The sequence below is a fragment of the Arvicola amphibius genome, chromosome 6 (genome assembly GCF_903992535.2).
Source record: "Arvicola amphibius chromosome 6, mArvAmp1.2, whole genome shotgun sequence".
Taxonomy (NCBI): Eukaryota; Metazoa; Chordata; class Mammalia; order Rodentia; family Cricetidae; genus Arvicola; species Arvicola amphibius.
This window is the reverse complement of record NC_052052.2, coordinates 110,835,958-110,852,879: the sequence shown is the minus strand read 5'-3', so window position 1 is coordinate 110,852,879 and position 16,922 is coordinate 110,835,958. Positions and strand designations below refer to the sequence as shown.

General features: G+C 41.9%; 1 protein-coding gene across 1 annotated transcript in view; it reads right to left on the bottom strand.

Annotated features, from left to right (window-relative positions):
* Pitrm1 (pitrilysin metallopeptidase 1) overlaps positions 1-7,599 on the bottom strand; it is a 30,517-nt gene extending 22,918 nt beyond the window's left edge. Inside the window, exons 1-8 of the mRNA XM_038334677.1 lie at positions 7,498-7,599; positions 5,982-6,081; positions 4,239-4,345; positions 3,631-3,782; positions 2,572-2,686; positions 2,392-2,488; positions 1,311-1,471; positions 70-196 (exon numbers count right to left, since the gene is read on the bottom strand). Of these exons, the coding sequence (XP_038190605.1) occupies positions 70-196; positions 1,311-1,471; positions 2,392-2,488; positions 2,572-2,686; positions 3,631-3,782; positions 4,239-4,345; positions 5,982-6,081; positions 7,498-7,553 (915 nt within the window). The 5' untranslated portion in view covers positions 7,554-7,599. The remainder of the gene's footprint in view (positions 1-69; positions 197-1,310; positions 1,472-2,391; positions 2,489-2,571; positions 2,687-3,630; positions 3,783-4,238; positions 4,346-5,981; positions 6,082-7,497) is intronic.
* Between the last annotated feature and the right edge of the window lie 9,323 nt (positions 7,600-16,922).

Here is a 16,922-nt window from a genome sequence, read left to right as displayed (position 1 = left end):
CAAGTCTTCGTTTCAGTACATTTAACAGGCAAGCTAATAACATTGACAAAGGGTGGGTGGGGCACTCACAGGCTTGTCCCAGTGCTGCTGGGCCGGCACAGCTGTACTCGGCTCCATTTTCTGAAATTTACTGAGGGCCTCTTCATGAATTTGCTTCAGGTGCTGTTCCAGCGGAAAGCTGCCGTACGTGAAGAACCTGGGAATTCCAGGGAGCATAGCACCTTATTTGCTTGAAATGAACAGGAATCAACATGAAAGGATTTTGCATGAGACGGAGGATGCAAGGTATATGTACCTTGTAATAATAACAGGTAATCTCCCCATGAATGGGAACTACACAGAGGGATGAATTTTCGCTTTGAGACAGTCTAACCACACAGCACACAGGAGGACTTGGTTAAATGCAACAAAAATTATTTAATTTTATTTTGAACCTGCTATAAAGGCATTGCAAAAGCCAAATAAGCTGCTCTGGCATGCAATGTGTATTAGAATGTACCTAAGACTGGCAGTCCAAAATAGGAAATTCATAAAATTCAGTGTTAGGCTACAATTACCAAACTGCATGTTTTTAGTATAATGCACTTACGTAATCATCATGAGAAAAGGCTACAAGTGATAGTGGCAATCTTTCTTTTCTATTAAAAGCTGCCATTTAAAGTTCAATTATTAGCCTGGTACGGTGGCACGAGCCTTTAATCCCAGCACTTAGTAGGCAGAAGCAGGTGGATCTCTGTGAGTCTGAGGCCACCTGATCTACACAGCTAATCTCAGGACAGCCAGAGCTACACAGTGAGACCTTGTCTCAAAAGCCAAACCAAACCAAACAATCAATATGCACAAATATATACATGGCTAACCAAATGAGCAAAAGAGTAACAAAAAATAAAGTTCAATTGTATCATTATTCACCATACAGAGCACTTCAGTCTGCCAAAGACCACAGACAGAAAGCTTCTTGAGTATGGTGAACATGAGTCCCAGAAAGGACACCACGACTCACAATCTGTATGTAATAAGACTGTGACCTGGACCAGGGCTTGGAGTTGGGACTCCAGCAGAGGTGACTCTACAGGTGGTCTGTAACCACTAAATGCTGCCAACTGACAGTTACGGCTGTAGATGCTCACAGTGATGCCCCAGTAGGGTCCAGAGGAGAACTAAAGCAACAGGATCTTACCCAGAGCTATGAATCTGTTCAGCAAACACGTTTTCCTTCAATGAGAAGCCACATAGCTTAATCCAAGAACTGTAGGAAGGCAAGCAAGTCGACTATGGGTCCACCATCCAACCTCTACACTCCACACTACCTGGCATTGCTTGGGTGATAATGAGTCGCATGGAACTCTTTCAGCTGCTCCCACGTGAGCTCTGGGATGCACAGTGGGTCCCCGCCCGAGACCACAGAGTACGTATGGTCAGGAAGAAGCTTGTTCTGGAGGTGCTGGGAGAATATCCTCTCATTGTCTGTCTTGAAATTGAAAAGAAGTAAGTTAATGAAAATGTAATGTAAACCAGACGCCACCTACGAGCCACAGGGGTGCAGTTTAAACTAGCGTTCAAGTTCTTCATAAACTGTGGACCCCAGGGCTGGCTCTCTTAGAAGCGCAGTTTGAAGTCAGAGAGAAGGGAATGGTGAGAAACAGATGGATGGGCAAGAATTCGTTGGTCCATGAACTATACAGACACAAGGATGTTACTACCATGGATATCATGAACAAAATGATACCAACTGGAGTATAAAAACAAATTTGCTATCCAGAGGCCACAAGAATCAGAGATGGTCCTGGTATATCTAAATATCCCATGTGCTTCCGAAAGAGTAAGCTGGCCAGGGCAGGCCTTCACATTCCAGGTCGCATGTAATGAGACCTGGCCCTCCCACCACCAAAGGGTTCTGCTCTCAGTACTGACGCCACACAACTGAAGGTGTTAGGAGAATATTAAATAACCACAGGTCTCTCATATCTCATGTGCATATACATTTCAAAATTTTAGAAAGGTGGGCTGGCGGCGGGGTGGGAGGGGTGTTCAGTGGTTAAACAACTTGGTACAAAAGTATGATGACTTGAGTTCAAATCCCAGAACACATATAAAGCTGGATGTGTTAGAGACCCTCTGTAAATGTAGAACTACCATTGCAAGATGGGATGTGGAAAAAGGAAACTATGCAGATGTTCACGGGCCAGACTGCCTGGTGTAAAAAACAAGAGAGCCCACCTTACACAAGGTGGAAGGTGAGCACCAACACCTTATGCTGCCCTCTGCCCTCCACACGCACCATGGTATGTTAGAGCCTGCATACCATGAACATGAACATGCTACATACAAAGACATATGTTTTGTTACAGAGATAATTATAATACAGCAGAAATGAGGAAGCACACTTACAAACGCCCCTTTCATCTCATTAAAGACGACTCCTTTAAAGATCAAGGGAGACTGAGGGTCACTTGGATTCTCATGTTCTAGACGCCATCCCTCCTGCCTAAATAAACAGCAAGTGGATACATAAAAAAACGGTGGTGAGCAGACTATTAAAGCCTAAATCAAACAAGAATCCTTGCATACCAGAAGTCCAGTTCCCTCAAGCATGGGAAGAAAGTTGCATCCAGATACACTGAGAGGAGGTTCTGAAAATCTTTGGGATTTTGTGTGGAGAAAGGATACATCGTATAATCGCTAGCTGGGGAGAAAAGAAGAGACAGATTTTAAAACATACGAAATGCCTCTGGAAATGGGTGACTGTGAAGCATCACTTCTTAACACCCTTTAGTATTTAACTCCCGTGGAAACAGAAGGGAAAACCCTGCACTTGGCATTTCCACCCAGCTCATTACCTGGAGCCTTAACCTTTCCTGAACCCCAATGTCTTCTCTGAACAGATACTAGCACCAATTCTTCAGTGACCTTCCCTTTGCTTTGATTTGATCAACTGCTTGACTTGGGATGTTCCACTGGTTTAATTGATAAGACTGATTGACTGATTTAACTATACAGCCTTGCAGATGTTATAGGGCTATCTCCAAATTTGTTTTGAACTTTAACAACAACAACAAAAAAAACCTCCCATACTGTTGTCCTAAAACTCCAGTTTTCATTTACTTACTTGCTAATTGTGTGTGCACATACATGTGTGTGTGTGTGTGCATATATATATGTGCTTGTGTGACTAAGGAGGCCAGAGGTGAAGGCTGGTACTTTTGTCAATCACTCTGTACCTTACATTGTGACAAAGGTTCTTAACACTGAACTCACCAATTCAGCTAAATTGATTGGCTGAAAAGACAAAAGCTCCTCCTGCCTCCACCTCTCCTGCAGTAGGATTATGGGTACACATCACTGCACCTGGCTTTCACGTGGGTGCTGGAGTTTTGAACTTGGGTCCTTGTCCTCATGCTTTATGGCAAGCACTTTATCAACCAAGCTATCTCCCCAGTAGCTACTACTCCCATTTTTCTAATTAAACCAAGATATAGCTTTCCTAAAACAACTGAATTTCTAGCACCTAGTCCAGGGAGTAATAAAAATTACTCTACTACATTAAGGCTTCTTTTTCTCTTGGAAAATAATTTAATTCGCCTACTAAAATAGACCAAATGTGGTTTTGACTCAGGACATCAGTCTTACCTGTGAAGGCATTCATAAACGTGGACAGTGACCTGTTGAGCATTTTGAAGAAAGGATCTCTGCATGGATACTTCTGAGAACCACAGAGGACTGTATGCTCAAGAACATGGGGGACTCCAGTGCTGTCCATCGGGGTCGTCCGGAACTGGACACTGAGGGTCAGGAAAGACGACAAACAGGTGATAAGGGGTTAGCCTAAGATTCTCTAACAGAATTCCGGAACCTGTGGCCACCCTGCATCATTAAAAAAAAAATCATTCTCATATCTCAGTCTTTTGATAAAGACTATAATGTATGAATCACTGAGTCATACTGTAAAACTGCACTGTATCTAGATGATAGAATCTTTAGATGAATTCATATACTCTTCCTTTTTGGGAAGAGGTAGAAATAGATTCTCACTCTACAGCCCAACCTGGCCTGGAACTCACTATGTAGCTTAGCCCCATCTAGAACTTAGAGCAATCCTCCTGCTTCTGCCTCTCCAGTACTAGGTTTACTGATGAGCCACTATGCCCAGAAAGGGACACTGTTCCCTCGCATTTCAGGACGGATGGCAGATGTGTTAGACAGACATTCAAGAACACGCTCTTCAAAGGAACACACACCTGAATAAGTTGTTCTTGTCCTCCCTTGCCAGGTGCAGGTATCTGGCTCCCGTGTTGTCATGGCTGAGCTTTACTGCTGTCAGGAACAGTTCAGGGACAGGAGTGACCTGAGGAGAGAAGGGCAGTGTGAGCAAAGCACACTGACACAGCACGGCTGCCTTCAACATGCCAGGAGAGCCAGCTTCTGTTCTCGTGTGTGTGTGGCACACACACATGCATGCATCCACACACATGCATCCACACGCACAAGTGTGCATGCACACATACAGCATCCTGTCACACATTCATATCAGCTGGTCCTCTTTCATTCAGCCACAAACCATCCGTACTATGACAGCTATCATCCTTCTCTTTTCTCAGATGATAACCTGTCCACCTCTCTACAGGAAGTTCCCGGCAGAACTATAGTTAGAACCAACTCTCTTGGTGCAAACTTAGGGGCCCAGATACACAAATGACATGAATGAAGTTACTTGTGTAATTCCAGCTGGCTTCAGGCTTCGGAATTTACTCAAATAGACGATCAGTGTCCTTAAAACCAGGAGATACTATGATGCCTGCCCAACCACAGCTCAGGGGAACTATTTTCAAATAAGAATTACCATTTCTCCCATGCTTCTCTTTTGTTTGAAACATAAGGAAAAGATCACAGCATTCTGAACCAGGTCTTCATTACCAGCAACTTATATTACAAAACCAGATTCCTCTTGTGGCCTTTCAGGGAGCTCACAATGCTCTCACCCCGCTCGTGTGACTCATCCTACCTAGCCCGGAACTAGTGCTCCAGTTTTACCAGCCTTGCTTATTTCTTCATGCTTATCAAATTGTGGTTTTTGCTGCAGCCACATGCGGCTTTCTAGGTTAAAGGTTCTGCCTTCTTGTATTTGTTAAATACAAGTACAGTACAAAGCCTGGGACCAAAAACTTGACGTGTGGAATTTTCTTTCATATGTGTGTGTGTTTAAGACAGGATATATACAAAACAGGGTATTCCAGGTTGCTGTGAACTTGATAAATATCCAAAAATGACTCTGGACTCATTATCCTCCTGTCTCTGCCGTTCATTTATAGGCATATACCACCAAACAGGGTTTCATATGGTGCTAGGGATCAAACCCATGGCTTATCGGATCCTTGGCAAGCATTCTACCAACTGAGCGACATGCCCACCCCAAATTTTTCAATAATTACAATAAATAAAAAAGTAATATGAAGGTTTTAACCTAAAAATAAAAAATAAAGTCAAGAAAAAGAACCAGCGAAAGCTATTTTTAATGTAAACCAAGTAAATACTGGTGTACCATCTCTTCTTTGTAATTCCAAGACAAAACAGCTAGAAAGGGTTCTATGCAAGTCTAGAGGCAAGAATAATTGATGACATAGTGTGAAGGAGGAGGTGAAGGGAACAGCAAGCACCATCTGTAGTCATCACAGGGAATGATCAGGCTTGGCTGCAGAAATGTCAGTGTGTCTGACTACAAAGGCCCTCCTTTCATAGCGGGGGTGGGGGTCATTTTCTAATATCTGAAATGATTGAGGCTTTAAAGGGTACAATTAAGGTCTCGCCATCATTTCATGTGGAAGCCACCTGGAGCACCTGCTATGAGTCAGGAAGCTTGCCAGGTCCTGGCGAGGCAAGGACAGAAACCACAGTCTCCTCTCTGCAAGCTCTCATCGGCCAGCAGAATGTATACCAACCTCAATTCATAAAGAATGTGGCAAGGTAGATGGGTGGGTGGGTACCTGCTTTACGGTGAAGCCGTGGATCTTTTCGCCCACTTTATACTGCAGGGCTCTTTCGCAGGCTTGATCACTCCTCCCCCTCCACACCTTGTGGTGTGCCCTGCGGAGTTTAAAGGAAGGGTGTCAGAGTTAGTGAACGTCCTAGAAAGTTGTTTGGTTAAGTACCACAGTGGCATATATAAATAACCCCTCAGGATAAAGATAATTAAGTAAAGGGAACCTGTACCCTGAATCTTCCAAGATCTTGGGCATTTCTAAGACTAGTTTCTAGCTATGCTCCGTCTGTTTTAAAAGCACAGGACTTTTAAAAAGACAGTACACAGCTATCATGTGAGCAGGTACATTTAGTATAGGAATGTACATGGATAATAAAAAGAAAAAAAGCAAATAAATTTTAAGTCTGGGAGAAATGACTACCCAAAAATAGATAAAGAGTTACATACATTGTCAGGGCAATCTTGACAAGTAATGATAACATCATTTAAAATAGTTTTTCTATCAAAAAAAGTTTTATGAAGTTTTCAGTACTAAAATCTCAGGAATATCCCTTTTAAAGGTTATATTACAGAAGGAAAAGAAAACAACAATAAAAAAAAATTCCAATTCAGTCACTGGCAGAATCAGGAAGACACGCTAAAATCAACTGGTTTTCCTATCTGACAGCAAATTCTAGATTGTGGGTAGAAAGTTTAAGAAACAGTTGGTCATCAGAACAGGATCTGCAAGACAACACTGAGAGACAAAAGGCTAGGTAGGATGGCTCACTCTCTTTACATTCTGGTAACTGCATTCACAAATAAAACTGCTGCTATCGAGTTCAAACACTCCTAACGCCCACACCCTCACAGAAACCCACAACCCCGCGTTTTCTCATCTAGACTAACGGGGGTTTGGATTAGAATAAAAGTCAGACACTTTTTAAATACATCTTTACTTTTCTATAAATCGAATCGCTACAAAATGTTGGACTCCAGGAGGCACAACTTTATGTAAACTGCAGCTTGTCGTGGAGCCCTCAAGGACTCTACCTCGTAACAAAAATGAGATGGGCGCAAATCTATTAATGAGGGCCATAAACTGCCTCTATTATTAATTACACAGTTAAAATCCACATCAAAGCCTATCTTTACTTCAAACAGCCTTGGTAACTACACTCAGGACCACCCACTCGCTCTCGGAACACCTGGAAAGTGGGTCAGGACAGTGCCCTGGACCTGGTTCCCCTTTGGAGTACCGGTGACACCCCAACTCGAGCTAGGACAGCAGCTTCTTAGGGAGAGCACGCTTTGCCACGCGCCGAAGGGCAGGACTACTTTAGAGGCTCTGAATGACGTAGGAAGTAGGGATGCATGGTTTGGGGAGCTCAGAAGTGGGTTTTTGGGTACCTGTAAGAAATTTTGGGATGCAGGAGCACCAGAGAGGGCTGTCACCCGTGCCCAGAGATGGCAGAGACTCAGAAACCTCTAGTACCGGTCCCGCCCCTCCCTATCCTCTGTTGCCACCCGCAGTGTCTCACCCGTAGCTCAGTCGCTGTACCGCGCACAATCCCCGACGACCGCTGAAGCGCCACATGGCATGTGACCAGCGTGGGTCCAGTGTGGGGACTGCCTTTAACCTGACGCACGGCGCGGGGCGGGGAGCGACCTCGAGACTCTCATTGGACAAGCGGAATGGAGATGTCGTCTGCTATAGGCTGGAGGGGAGGAAGGCGGTTCCTCCTGCCATGGGTCGGAGCGAGGTGAGGGGCGGGTGATGGGCGGGTCGCAGAGGAGGACCGGTGGGAGGAGGGCAAGAAGGAAGCAGAGCTGGGAAGGGACGTGGCGTGGCAAGTGATAGGAAGGTTTACTGCAAAGACCAGTCCCGAGCAATGAAAGGGGGGCATTAGCTAATGAAGGGCTTGCTGTGGGTATGGAACGCAGCGTAGGCAAGTAGGGTCGGAGCGTGTGCTGGTGAATGGTACTTGGGCAAGTTTGCGCCTGGCTAGAGGAGGTACTGGGGAGAAAACGTGCAGATAAGGGGTGGAATTTTGGTAATGAGGAACAAGTCCTAGACAGATAAGGGGCGGGTCAGGTGCAGGTGAGAGTTGGGATGTCACAAATGAAGGACCTAGATTTTGAGTTTACGGATCAAGTAGGTGCAGATAAGAGGTGGGACATGTGCTGGTGAGCAGTCCGGGCGAAGCACTGTGCTTTAGCACATGAGGGGGCGGAGCATGGTGCCGGACTGTCTGGAGCGAGGTGGTGTGAACCCAGAAATTCTCTTTAGCCCACTCAAATGAAACTGTGATGTCGCTTCGCTCACCTGTAGTACTAGAGTGACTAGTGGAAAAGATCCAGATTGGTACTTATACGGTGTATCAGCCTCTTGGGGTGGTGGCTTCAAGGATGCTACACGGGACTTTAGCCAGGTCCCTAACTCCACGGTGTTACCATTAGGAATGGTCTCCTTTCAGATATTCTCCAGCAAGCCCTTAGACAGCTCAGAGCTCCAGCAGGGGAACGTGGTCCACTGCGTCTCTTCTCATTTCTCTGCTCTTTTTCGAGGTTAGAAAGAAGACACTGGTGTGTCTTAGGGTGTGCAAAGTCCCCACAGGCCCTTCTCAGAACCAAGAAACCTAAGGAGTTCAGTGCCTGAGTGGGCCAGGTTCTCTCCTGTGAATTGGAAGGGACATTTAGGATTCACTACACTTAGGAAGTGTTTGGGTGGGACTCCCCCCGCGCCCCCCTAGTTTTTCAAGACAAAGTTTCTCTGTGTAACAGACCTGGCTGTCCTGGAACTTGCTTTGTAGACCAGAGTGGCCTCGAATTCACTGAGATCCGCCTGCCTTCGCCTCCCAAGTGCTGGGATTAAAGGTGTGCACCACCACCGCTCGACTTCCAGGCCAGTTTCTTAAGCTTTCATTCTTGCCTTCACACTTCTTCTTGTCCCTTGGCCCATTCACGAAGACTCTCCCCTTAAGCTACTCCTCTAAAGACAACTGCTAACAGGTGTGCAGACTCTATTTAAACATGTAAAGCCTCCAGCTTAAACATGGAAGGTGTACTGTGCTCTACAGCCATAGACTGCAGCTAAAGTACCTTCTTGCTGATGAACCTAAATGAACCTTGACAAAAGGTGAGAATAGGAAGCTTCGGGTGCCTACAAACACACTGTATTCCTTTCTTCTAAGGAGGAGTGGAGTGATGCATCTTAATGAGGCTTCACATCGACTCTGTGATCTCCAGGGAGACAGCTGGGTATTATTAACCCTGTTGTGAAGGCTCAGGAATCAGAGGCTCTGGGGTATTATAGTGTTTCCCTCTCTCTATGGAATAGATACTATATAAATCCAGTAATTACCACTTGCTAGTCTGTTCCCACAGGACACAACCTCACCGAGGATAACCTAGATGCACACACAGTCAGAATTTACAAATACTTATCCCGAGTAGCATTTGACCTAATATTAAGATGTGTGTAAGCTAAATTATTATTAACAAAACAATTGCCATGCAGAAATAAAAACCATGAATTATAATTTTCAATATTATAAAACACAGGTTCTGTATCACAGTGCAAATCATTATTTTAGTAAGGTTAGCAGGTAAGTTATTTTTAGCATTATCGGTTGTAACCTAGGGGGATAATCAAGTGAGTATTGGGGTTCTAGAGGTTTGCTTGTGATGCCACCAGAAGGTATAGGAATCCTGACCCCAAATACTGGGAGAAAAGGCTTTTGACAGGTAATCGATCCCCAAAAGGAGGCATTAGGGGTAGGATCTACTCCTTTATGTTATTATGTCTCTGTGTTTTGCACACACACACACACACACACACAAACACAGGCAGACACTCAAAAGAAAAATAATGTGAAGATAAATGTGACAGTTAGAATGATGCTTTTATAAGCCAGGAATGTCAAGAATTTCCAGCCAGCCACCAGAAGCTAGCACAGGCCCAAGAGTTCTGGCATAGCCTCAGAAGTAGCCAACTGCAGACACTTTTACTTGAGAGCCATCCTTTGGTATTTAGCATTTAGTAGTTAGAGATCACCATTGGTAGTATCCATAGCCTCTCTGATCAAGAGGACAGGTGGCTTACTGGAGATGGAGGGCCATTGGAGAGGGGGGTCTCATTACACCTTGGGTCTGGCCAGAACTTGGAGAGTAAATGCCAAAATATTGACTTTAGTTTTAGGTCTCTCATCTCTTTTGGATTTTGCCTGTAAGCTTTTGTTGGTGAATACTCAGAAACCAGTTTAAGAGAAGAGTAATGGATTTTAGTTTAACTTTTAGGGGTAACATTTAAGTAGAGTTTAAACAAAAGCCAACAGATTTCTGAATAAATACCTATTTTAGTAAGACCCAGTTTCTCTTTTTTTCTTTTTCTTTCTTTCTTTTTCTTTTGAGACAAGAGTTTCTCTGTGTAGCCTTGGCTCTCCTGGAACTCACTCTAGACCAGGCTGGCCTTGAACTTACAGAGACCCGCCTCTGCCTCCTGAGTGCTGGGATTAAAGGCATGTGCGCTACCACCATCCAGCTGAGCCTCAGTCTTTTAAGAAGATAAAAGTTTAACAAATCTAGAATAATCACACATAATTACCTTGAAAAAAAAAACCAAAATTTTTGTTCTTTAAGTCTATTCTTGTAAATGTTACCACGAGCAGAACTTGGGCAAACTTTATTGTTTTCAACAAAAGGCAGATTTGAGTGACCTGGATTTTGACCTGAGGAATTTTAATAACATTTATTCCCGACACATGGAACATCTTTGATTTATCTTTGGCCGACTTTTTGTGACCTTTGTAATATGCTTAAGCTTTCTGGGTGTGCACTCCTCTTTTTCATTTTGAAAAAGTCCAGCAATTTTATCTCAGGTCAAATTTGATTTTATTATATAAAATTGTTTCTTACCTGAAATATGCTTTCTTTCCTTGTTAACCTTCCTTACCAAAACTGTGTCCTCATATTTATATATATTTGACATACTCCCCATGCTTACTGGTTTTCTTTTATTTTGTAATATCATGAGACTGACCGACACAACAAAGAAACTTGCAACGTTGATGACGACACTAAGTTCAACTTCCAGTTTTATTTTCTATCTATTGAATGTTGTCCATGAAGAAATCGAAATTAGAAGCAGCACAGCATGGCAGGACACACCACACCTATTGTCTCAGAACTTGAGAGCTAGAAACAGAAAGATCAAGATTTAAGAACAGCCTGAACTAGATGGTGAGTTTGAGGCCATTCTGCACTACAAGAGACCCTGTTGCTAAACCTGCCCCAAATAAGCTAATTTGAACTAGGGTCAGTTATACATACGCATCCATGTAAGCCCAGCACTGAAGAGGCAGAATATTGTGAGTTTGAAGTCATCCTGAGACACTAAATGAGACCATCTAAATAAAGGGAGGAAATGGAAGAGAAATATAAATTAGTTTGGTTGATTATATTTTCTTATTGTTTCTAAATATGTTCATGATATCTACTGTTTGTGTATAGTGTGTGTGTGTGCATATTCATGCTTGTGTGTATTTGTGTACTTATTTGTGGAGGCTAGAGGTTGCGGCTGTGTGTCTTTCTCACTTGTTATTTACTTTATTTTTTGAGACAGAGGCTCTCACTGAACCTGTGGCTCATGAATTTGGCCAGACTAGAAGGCTAGCAATCCCTAGGCATCCTCTGGGCTCTACCTCCAGAGATCACTGTGCCTCATTCTATTTCAGAACCAAACATATCAAGGCTAATTTTATTTTAAGAGTATCAGATCATCAGCCTATCTAAAACATCTGTCTAAAACATCCCCATCCTCTCCCTCCCTGCCCCTTCCTACCATCCCTCTGTCTTTTTCTCCTTTCTGTTCTCCTCCTGTCAATCCTGCTGCTCCTCTCTCCAGTACTGAGAATGAAACCTGGGACCAAGGACATGTTAAATAAGTACTGTCCACTGAACTATATTTCTAACAACCATTATTACAATTTTAACTTGCCCTGGCTATATAATCATAGGTTCTTGGGATAAGGATGCAGACTTATTTGAGTACTATTCTGCAAAGCTAAAATAAAATCTGTTTCTTATGAAATACAGGAAGATCCTTTATAAACAAATGTTAGATTCTAGGCATGGTGTAGTATGCTTGTAATTCTAGCTCTCAGAAGTTAGAGGTTTGTTAATGCAACAATGTATTGTTGATTTGTTGTTTTTAAACATGAAACAGATTAATATTCTTAAAAATGTAGTCTTTTGGGAGTTATGGAGATGGCTCCACTGAGTTTGACCCCCATGACATAAAAAGCCTCATAAGATGGTGAGCATCTGTAGGTGGAGGCAGCTCGCTTGTTTCCTGGCTGCCCAGACCCGAAATAATCACACAGAAACTATATTAATTGCAATACTGTTTGTCCAATAGCATAAGCATATTTCTAACTAGCTCTTTCATCTTAAATTAACCTATTTATATTATTTTATATTTTACCTGGAGGCTCTTTGCTTACTGGTAAGTTTCCCAGGCATCTGTCTCCTTCAATGGCTACATGATGTCTCTCTTACTTTGACTTCCTTCCTTCTCTATCTGCTTGGAATTCCTGCCTTACTCTATTCTGCCCTGCCTTAGACCAAAGCAGAATTTTTCATTAACCAATAAAAACAACACATATACAGGACTTCCCATACCATTTCCCCTTTTCTGTCCAAATAAAAAGGAAGGTTTTAACTTTAATAAGATTACATACAATAAAACAGTTATAAAGCAAGAATTACAGTTATAATATTTATATCTCCTTTATCTTTTGTCACAACTAAGGAAAACTATAATTGTCTAGTCTTCAGTTTCATCAAAGACCCCAGAAGGATATAATATTACCTAAATTAATAGGAAATACATTATAAGAAACTTCCAAAATTCTTGAATTGACAGAGACAGTTTGCTGGCTGGACAGTTACCCAAAGTTCATTTGTAGCATTGGAGCATCCATCTTCAGCCTACAGGACCATAGGGTCTGGCAGACTTTTCATGAAGCAGGAAATTTGGAAGACTGTTTTGCCTCTATTGTCAGTTTGTCACTCACTTTCTTCTGTATCCTGCAGAATGTTTAGAAGATTCTTTCAAGAAGTAGGAACACTGAAGGATTGTCTCACCTTCCTTAGGCAACTTCAGCAGTCATTTTTCTGTGGGTCCTCCATGTCCAGTTTATACAGCATACCATCAAGCAGTCCAGGCAAGAGCAGTTTCTTGCCCAAATGGCTAACAAACTTCATAAGGAGCCTCTTTGATGCCCATCATCTTCTTGAAGTAGATTGGTGCTGCAAGGATCAGATGTGCTTCGTTGTCATGAAAAGTCCTAAGTTCTCAAAACATTTTAAATTCCATATTTTGTTAGTCTTTGAAAGGTCTGAAGAATAACTATCCATCTGAAATATATCACTGTATATCTAGAAAACCTTACATAACTGGTGCGGGAGAATTGTCTGTATCTTGTCAATCATGTTTTAAATAAACACTGATTGGCCAGGCAGAAAGTATAGGTGGGAAAACCAAACAGGAAGTAGAAATGATACAATGAGAACAGGAGAATTCTGGGAAGGAGGAAATTGATTCCTCCCACTCCTGCCCAGACTCCGAAGAAGCAAGATATGAGCTGCCCTGCCGAGAAAGGTACTGGACCATGTGACTAGCATAGATAAGAACAATGGGTTAATATAAGCTACAAGAGCTAATAAGTAGCCTAACCTAATGGACCAATCAGTTTTATAACTTATAGAGATCTCTGTGTGATTTTCTTTGGGGCTAAACAGCTGTGGGAACCAGACAGGACATAAACCCCAACAAGCAGGCCCAGCTCATGTTACACATAACTACAAGCTTTACTATTATACATGACTATCTATTAACCTGTATTTGTTAATTATACATTAAATTTTTAAATGAACAACATGAACATAATTCCTCAATCAAAAGCAGAAATATACATATGATAAAATTGACCTTAAATTTGTATCAATAAATCAAGATCCATACCAATGCAAAGTATTCATCTCTATAGCATATCCCCCTTTAAATGTGAACAAACATTTATAAGCAACCATTTAGGGAATTTGGGCATTGTTATCTAGACTGCTTCCTGCTGATTCAGTGCACTGTTTTTTTTTTTAAATATTTATTTATTTATTATGTATACAATATTCTGTGTTCATGTCTGCAGGCCAGAAGAGGGCACCAGACCTCTTTACAGATGGTTGTGAGCCACCATGTGGTTGCTGAGAATTGAACTCAGGACCTATGGAAGAGCAAGCAATGCTCTTAACCACTGAGCCATCTCTCCAGCCCTTCAGTGCACTGTTAATCAGATCTTTCATGGGGTATCCTGTGTGGTTGGCCCATCTCAGCCAGCAGTCCTGAAGCTGTCATGGATGTTGGACTGTCTGGTCCATTGCTTCAGGGGGTCTTCTTTGATCAAGCCATATTAACTTGGAAGGAATACACAGGTTTTCATCCTCTGTGAAAACAAAAGCAGAACCTCTTTTCCAAAGCAACATATGCTTAGGCCCAAATTTTGAAGTCAAGATACTTTTAAAGTATATATGTTGGTTTAGCTTAACAGCCTGTACAATGAAACGTCTCTCTGTACTTAGTTCATTCACAGTCAAAAATTCAAAGAAAACACAACAGTATACATGATCCAGACTCTCTATGTATATTCCATCCTTATGTGGCTTATTATTTTTTTACTTCTTTAATCTATGACTGTATGTACTCTCTTTAAAGACTTTGCTTTTTTAAAAAAATACTTCTTTTTATAACTATTTCCTTTCTCTCCCAAGCCTATGTATATTTATCCAACACCGTGACCCATTTAGAGGTCTTTTTCTTCAGAATCTGTCTTTGTTGTGTGTATATCTGTAATTATTTTCTGACCAGGAGTACTTTTAAATAAATGTTAAGCAGGCATAGCTAGGATCAACTGTGTTGTCCTGCTTGTTCACTCAGCCCAGTCCAACATGGCAGAGGTATGTTCATTTCCTATGAGAGCTATGCACATTGTCCCAGCACCATGGTTGCAGTGGGTCTATGCCACCATTAAACAATGTGTAACATGCTGCTTACAGGCCCCATTTAAGTGCTTGGCCTCCTAAAAGAACCAGAGTTGTTCCTTCCAACCAGGAAGCCCTCCCCTAAAGAAACTGCTGCAGCCTTCACTGCCAAAGCTGATTCAGGAAGACCTCTCTTAAAGAAGCTGTGCGGCCCCTGCTCACTGCCAGAAAAAAAATGCTGCTAAACTGTTGTTTGTGTGTGTGTCTAGAATTCCCTTTCAGTCTCTATCAGGTTTTATATGGATGTAGTCAGCCCACATTGGTGCACCATTCTGTAGGCAGAGCCTGCTTGTTGGGTTCCCAGCTGCCCAGACCCGAAATAATCACACAGAAACTATATTAATTGCAATACTGTTTGGTCCGTAACTTAAGCTTATTTCTAGCTAGCTCTTACATCTCAAATTAACACATTTCTATTATTTTATATTTTACCACAAGGCTCTTGGTTTACCGACAAGTTCCCTGAACATCTGTCTCCTTTGGTGGCTACATGGTGTCTCTGTGACTCAGCCTTCTTTCCTCTTTTATATGCTTGGAATTTCTGCCTTACTCTATTCTCTCCTGCCTTAGGCCAAAGCAGCTTTATTCATTAACCAATAAAAGCAACACATAACAGAAGGGCTTCCCACACCAAGCATCTATAATCCCACAACTTTGATGCTGAGGTTGTACATGAAGATAAGAGAATACCCAGGAATCTGGTTAGCTAACTCTTCTGGAGTCTGCAGCATTGCAGAAATAAGAGAAACCCTTCTCGATACAGTGGAAGGAGAAAGCCTGGATAAAGTTTTCCTGTGTCTCCTATGTCTTCCACTATAACACCATGGAACCATGGAACATGCATGTCCCTACCATCTCACATACACACACACAATTTTTAAAAGTTAGTTATATGTTATCAATTGAGCCTTTTTTCAGATTTCCCTCCAATTTTCCTTGTCCAGTTTTATTTAGTGTACCAGCCAAATGTGCAAGTTGTTGGCATTTTCAGAAAAAAATATAGTATTTTAGCTTATTTGTATGAAGGAGAAAATCTGATGTGCTAGATGCAAAAAGAAAAATTAATGTGATAGCTTAATACTTAGACACTAATTTTGGAATTTTGATACTCAATATCTGCCTGTAATAAAGAGAAAATGTGTATATGCAACAGGATAGAGGAAGAAAAGGAATGCCTTTAATGGCATTTATACACTGTTTTTGCATTATTGTTTGTTGGGTGAGATAGAGAGTAATTAGTGCAAAGTCCTTTTAGTACAAACAAGTCAACATCATCGTTACAAAGCATGAAGCCCAATGGGAGAAGAACAGTTTTTGTTACTTCTTAGAAGACTCTTTTATTGACTCAGGAAACACATCATTAAAATAGATTCATACCAATACCCCTCCCAAGATGGTTCTTGTAGCTGTTCACTCAATTAGGGAAATAACCAGAGCAGCTTAAAGATAAACAATTATATTTTTAATTGTTATAAGGGGAAACTCACGCCACAAGAATGGGAAGTCCGAGTTCCGCCGTGTCCCACGGGAATCACCCAGAGAGAACAAGCACCTGGTCCATCCCAGTTTTTTTTTTCTGAGCTCCAGGTAGCCACACCTTAACTAGTTTCCACTTCTGAAAGGTGATTAGTTAACAGAGCTTCTCTCATCACCTCCCCCCTTTTGTCTAAACAGATAGATCAAACACAATACAGCTATATACAAAAGGAACAGATACCAAATAAAAAATTACAAACAATATAAGCAGTATTAAGCAAGGAACACATAACAAAAGTTTTAGTAAACATTTTATTTCAAGGAGTCTAAATATTGCATTGGAATTAAACTTGATTAAATCATGAGGAAGACAACTATGACTCTCTAATCT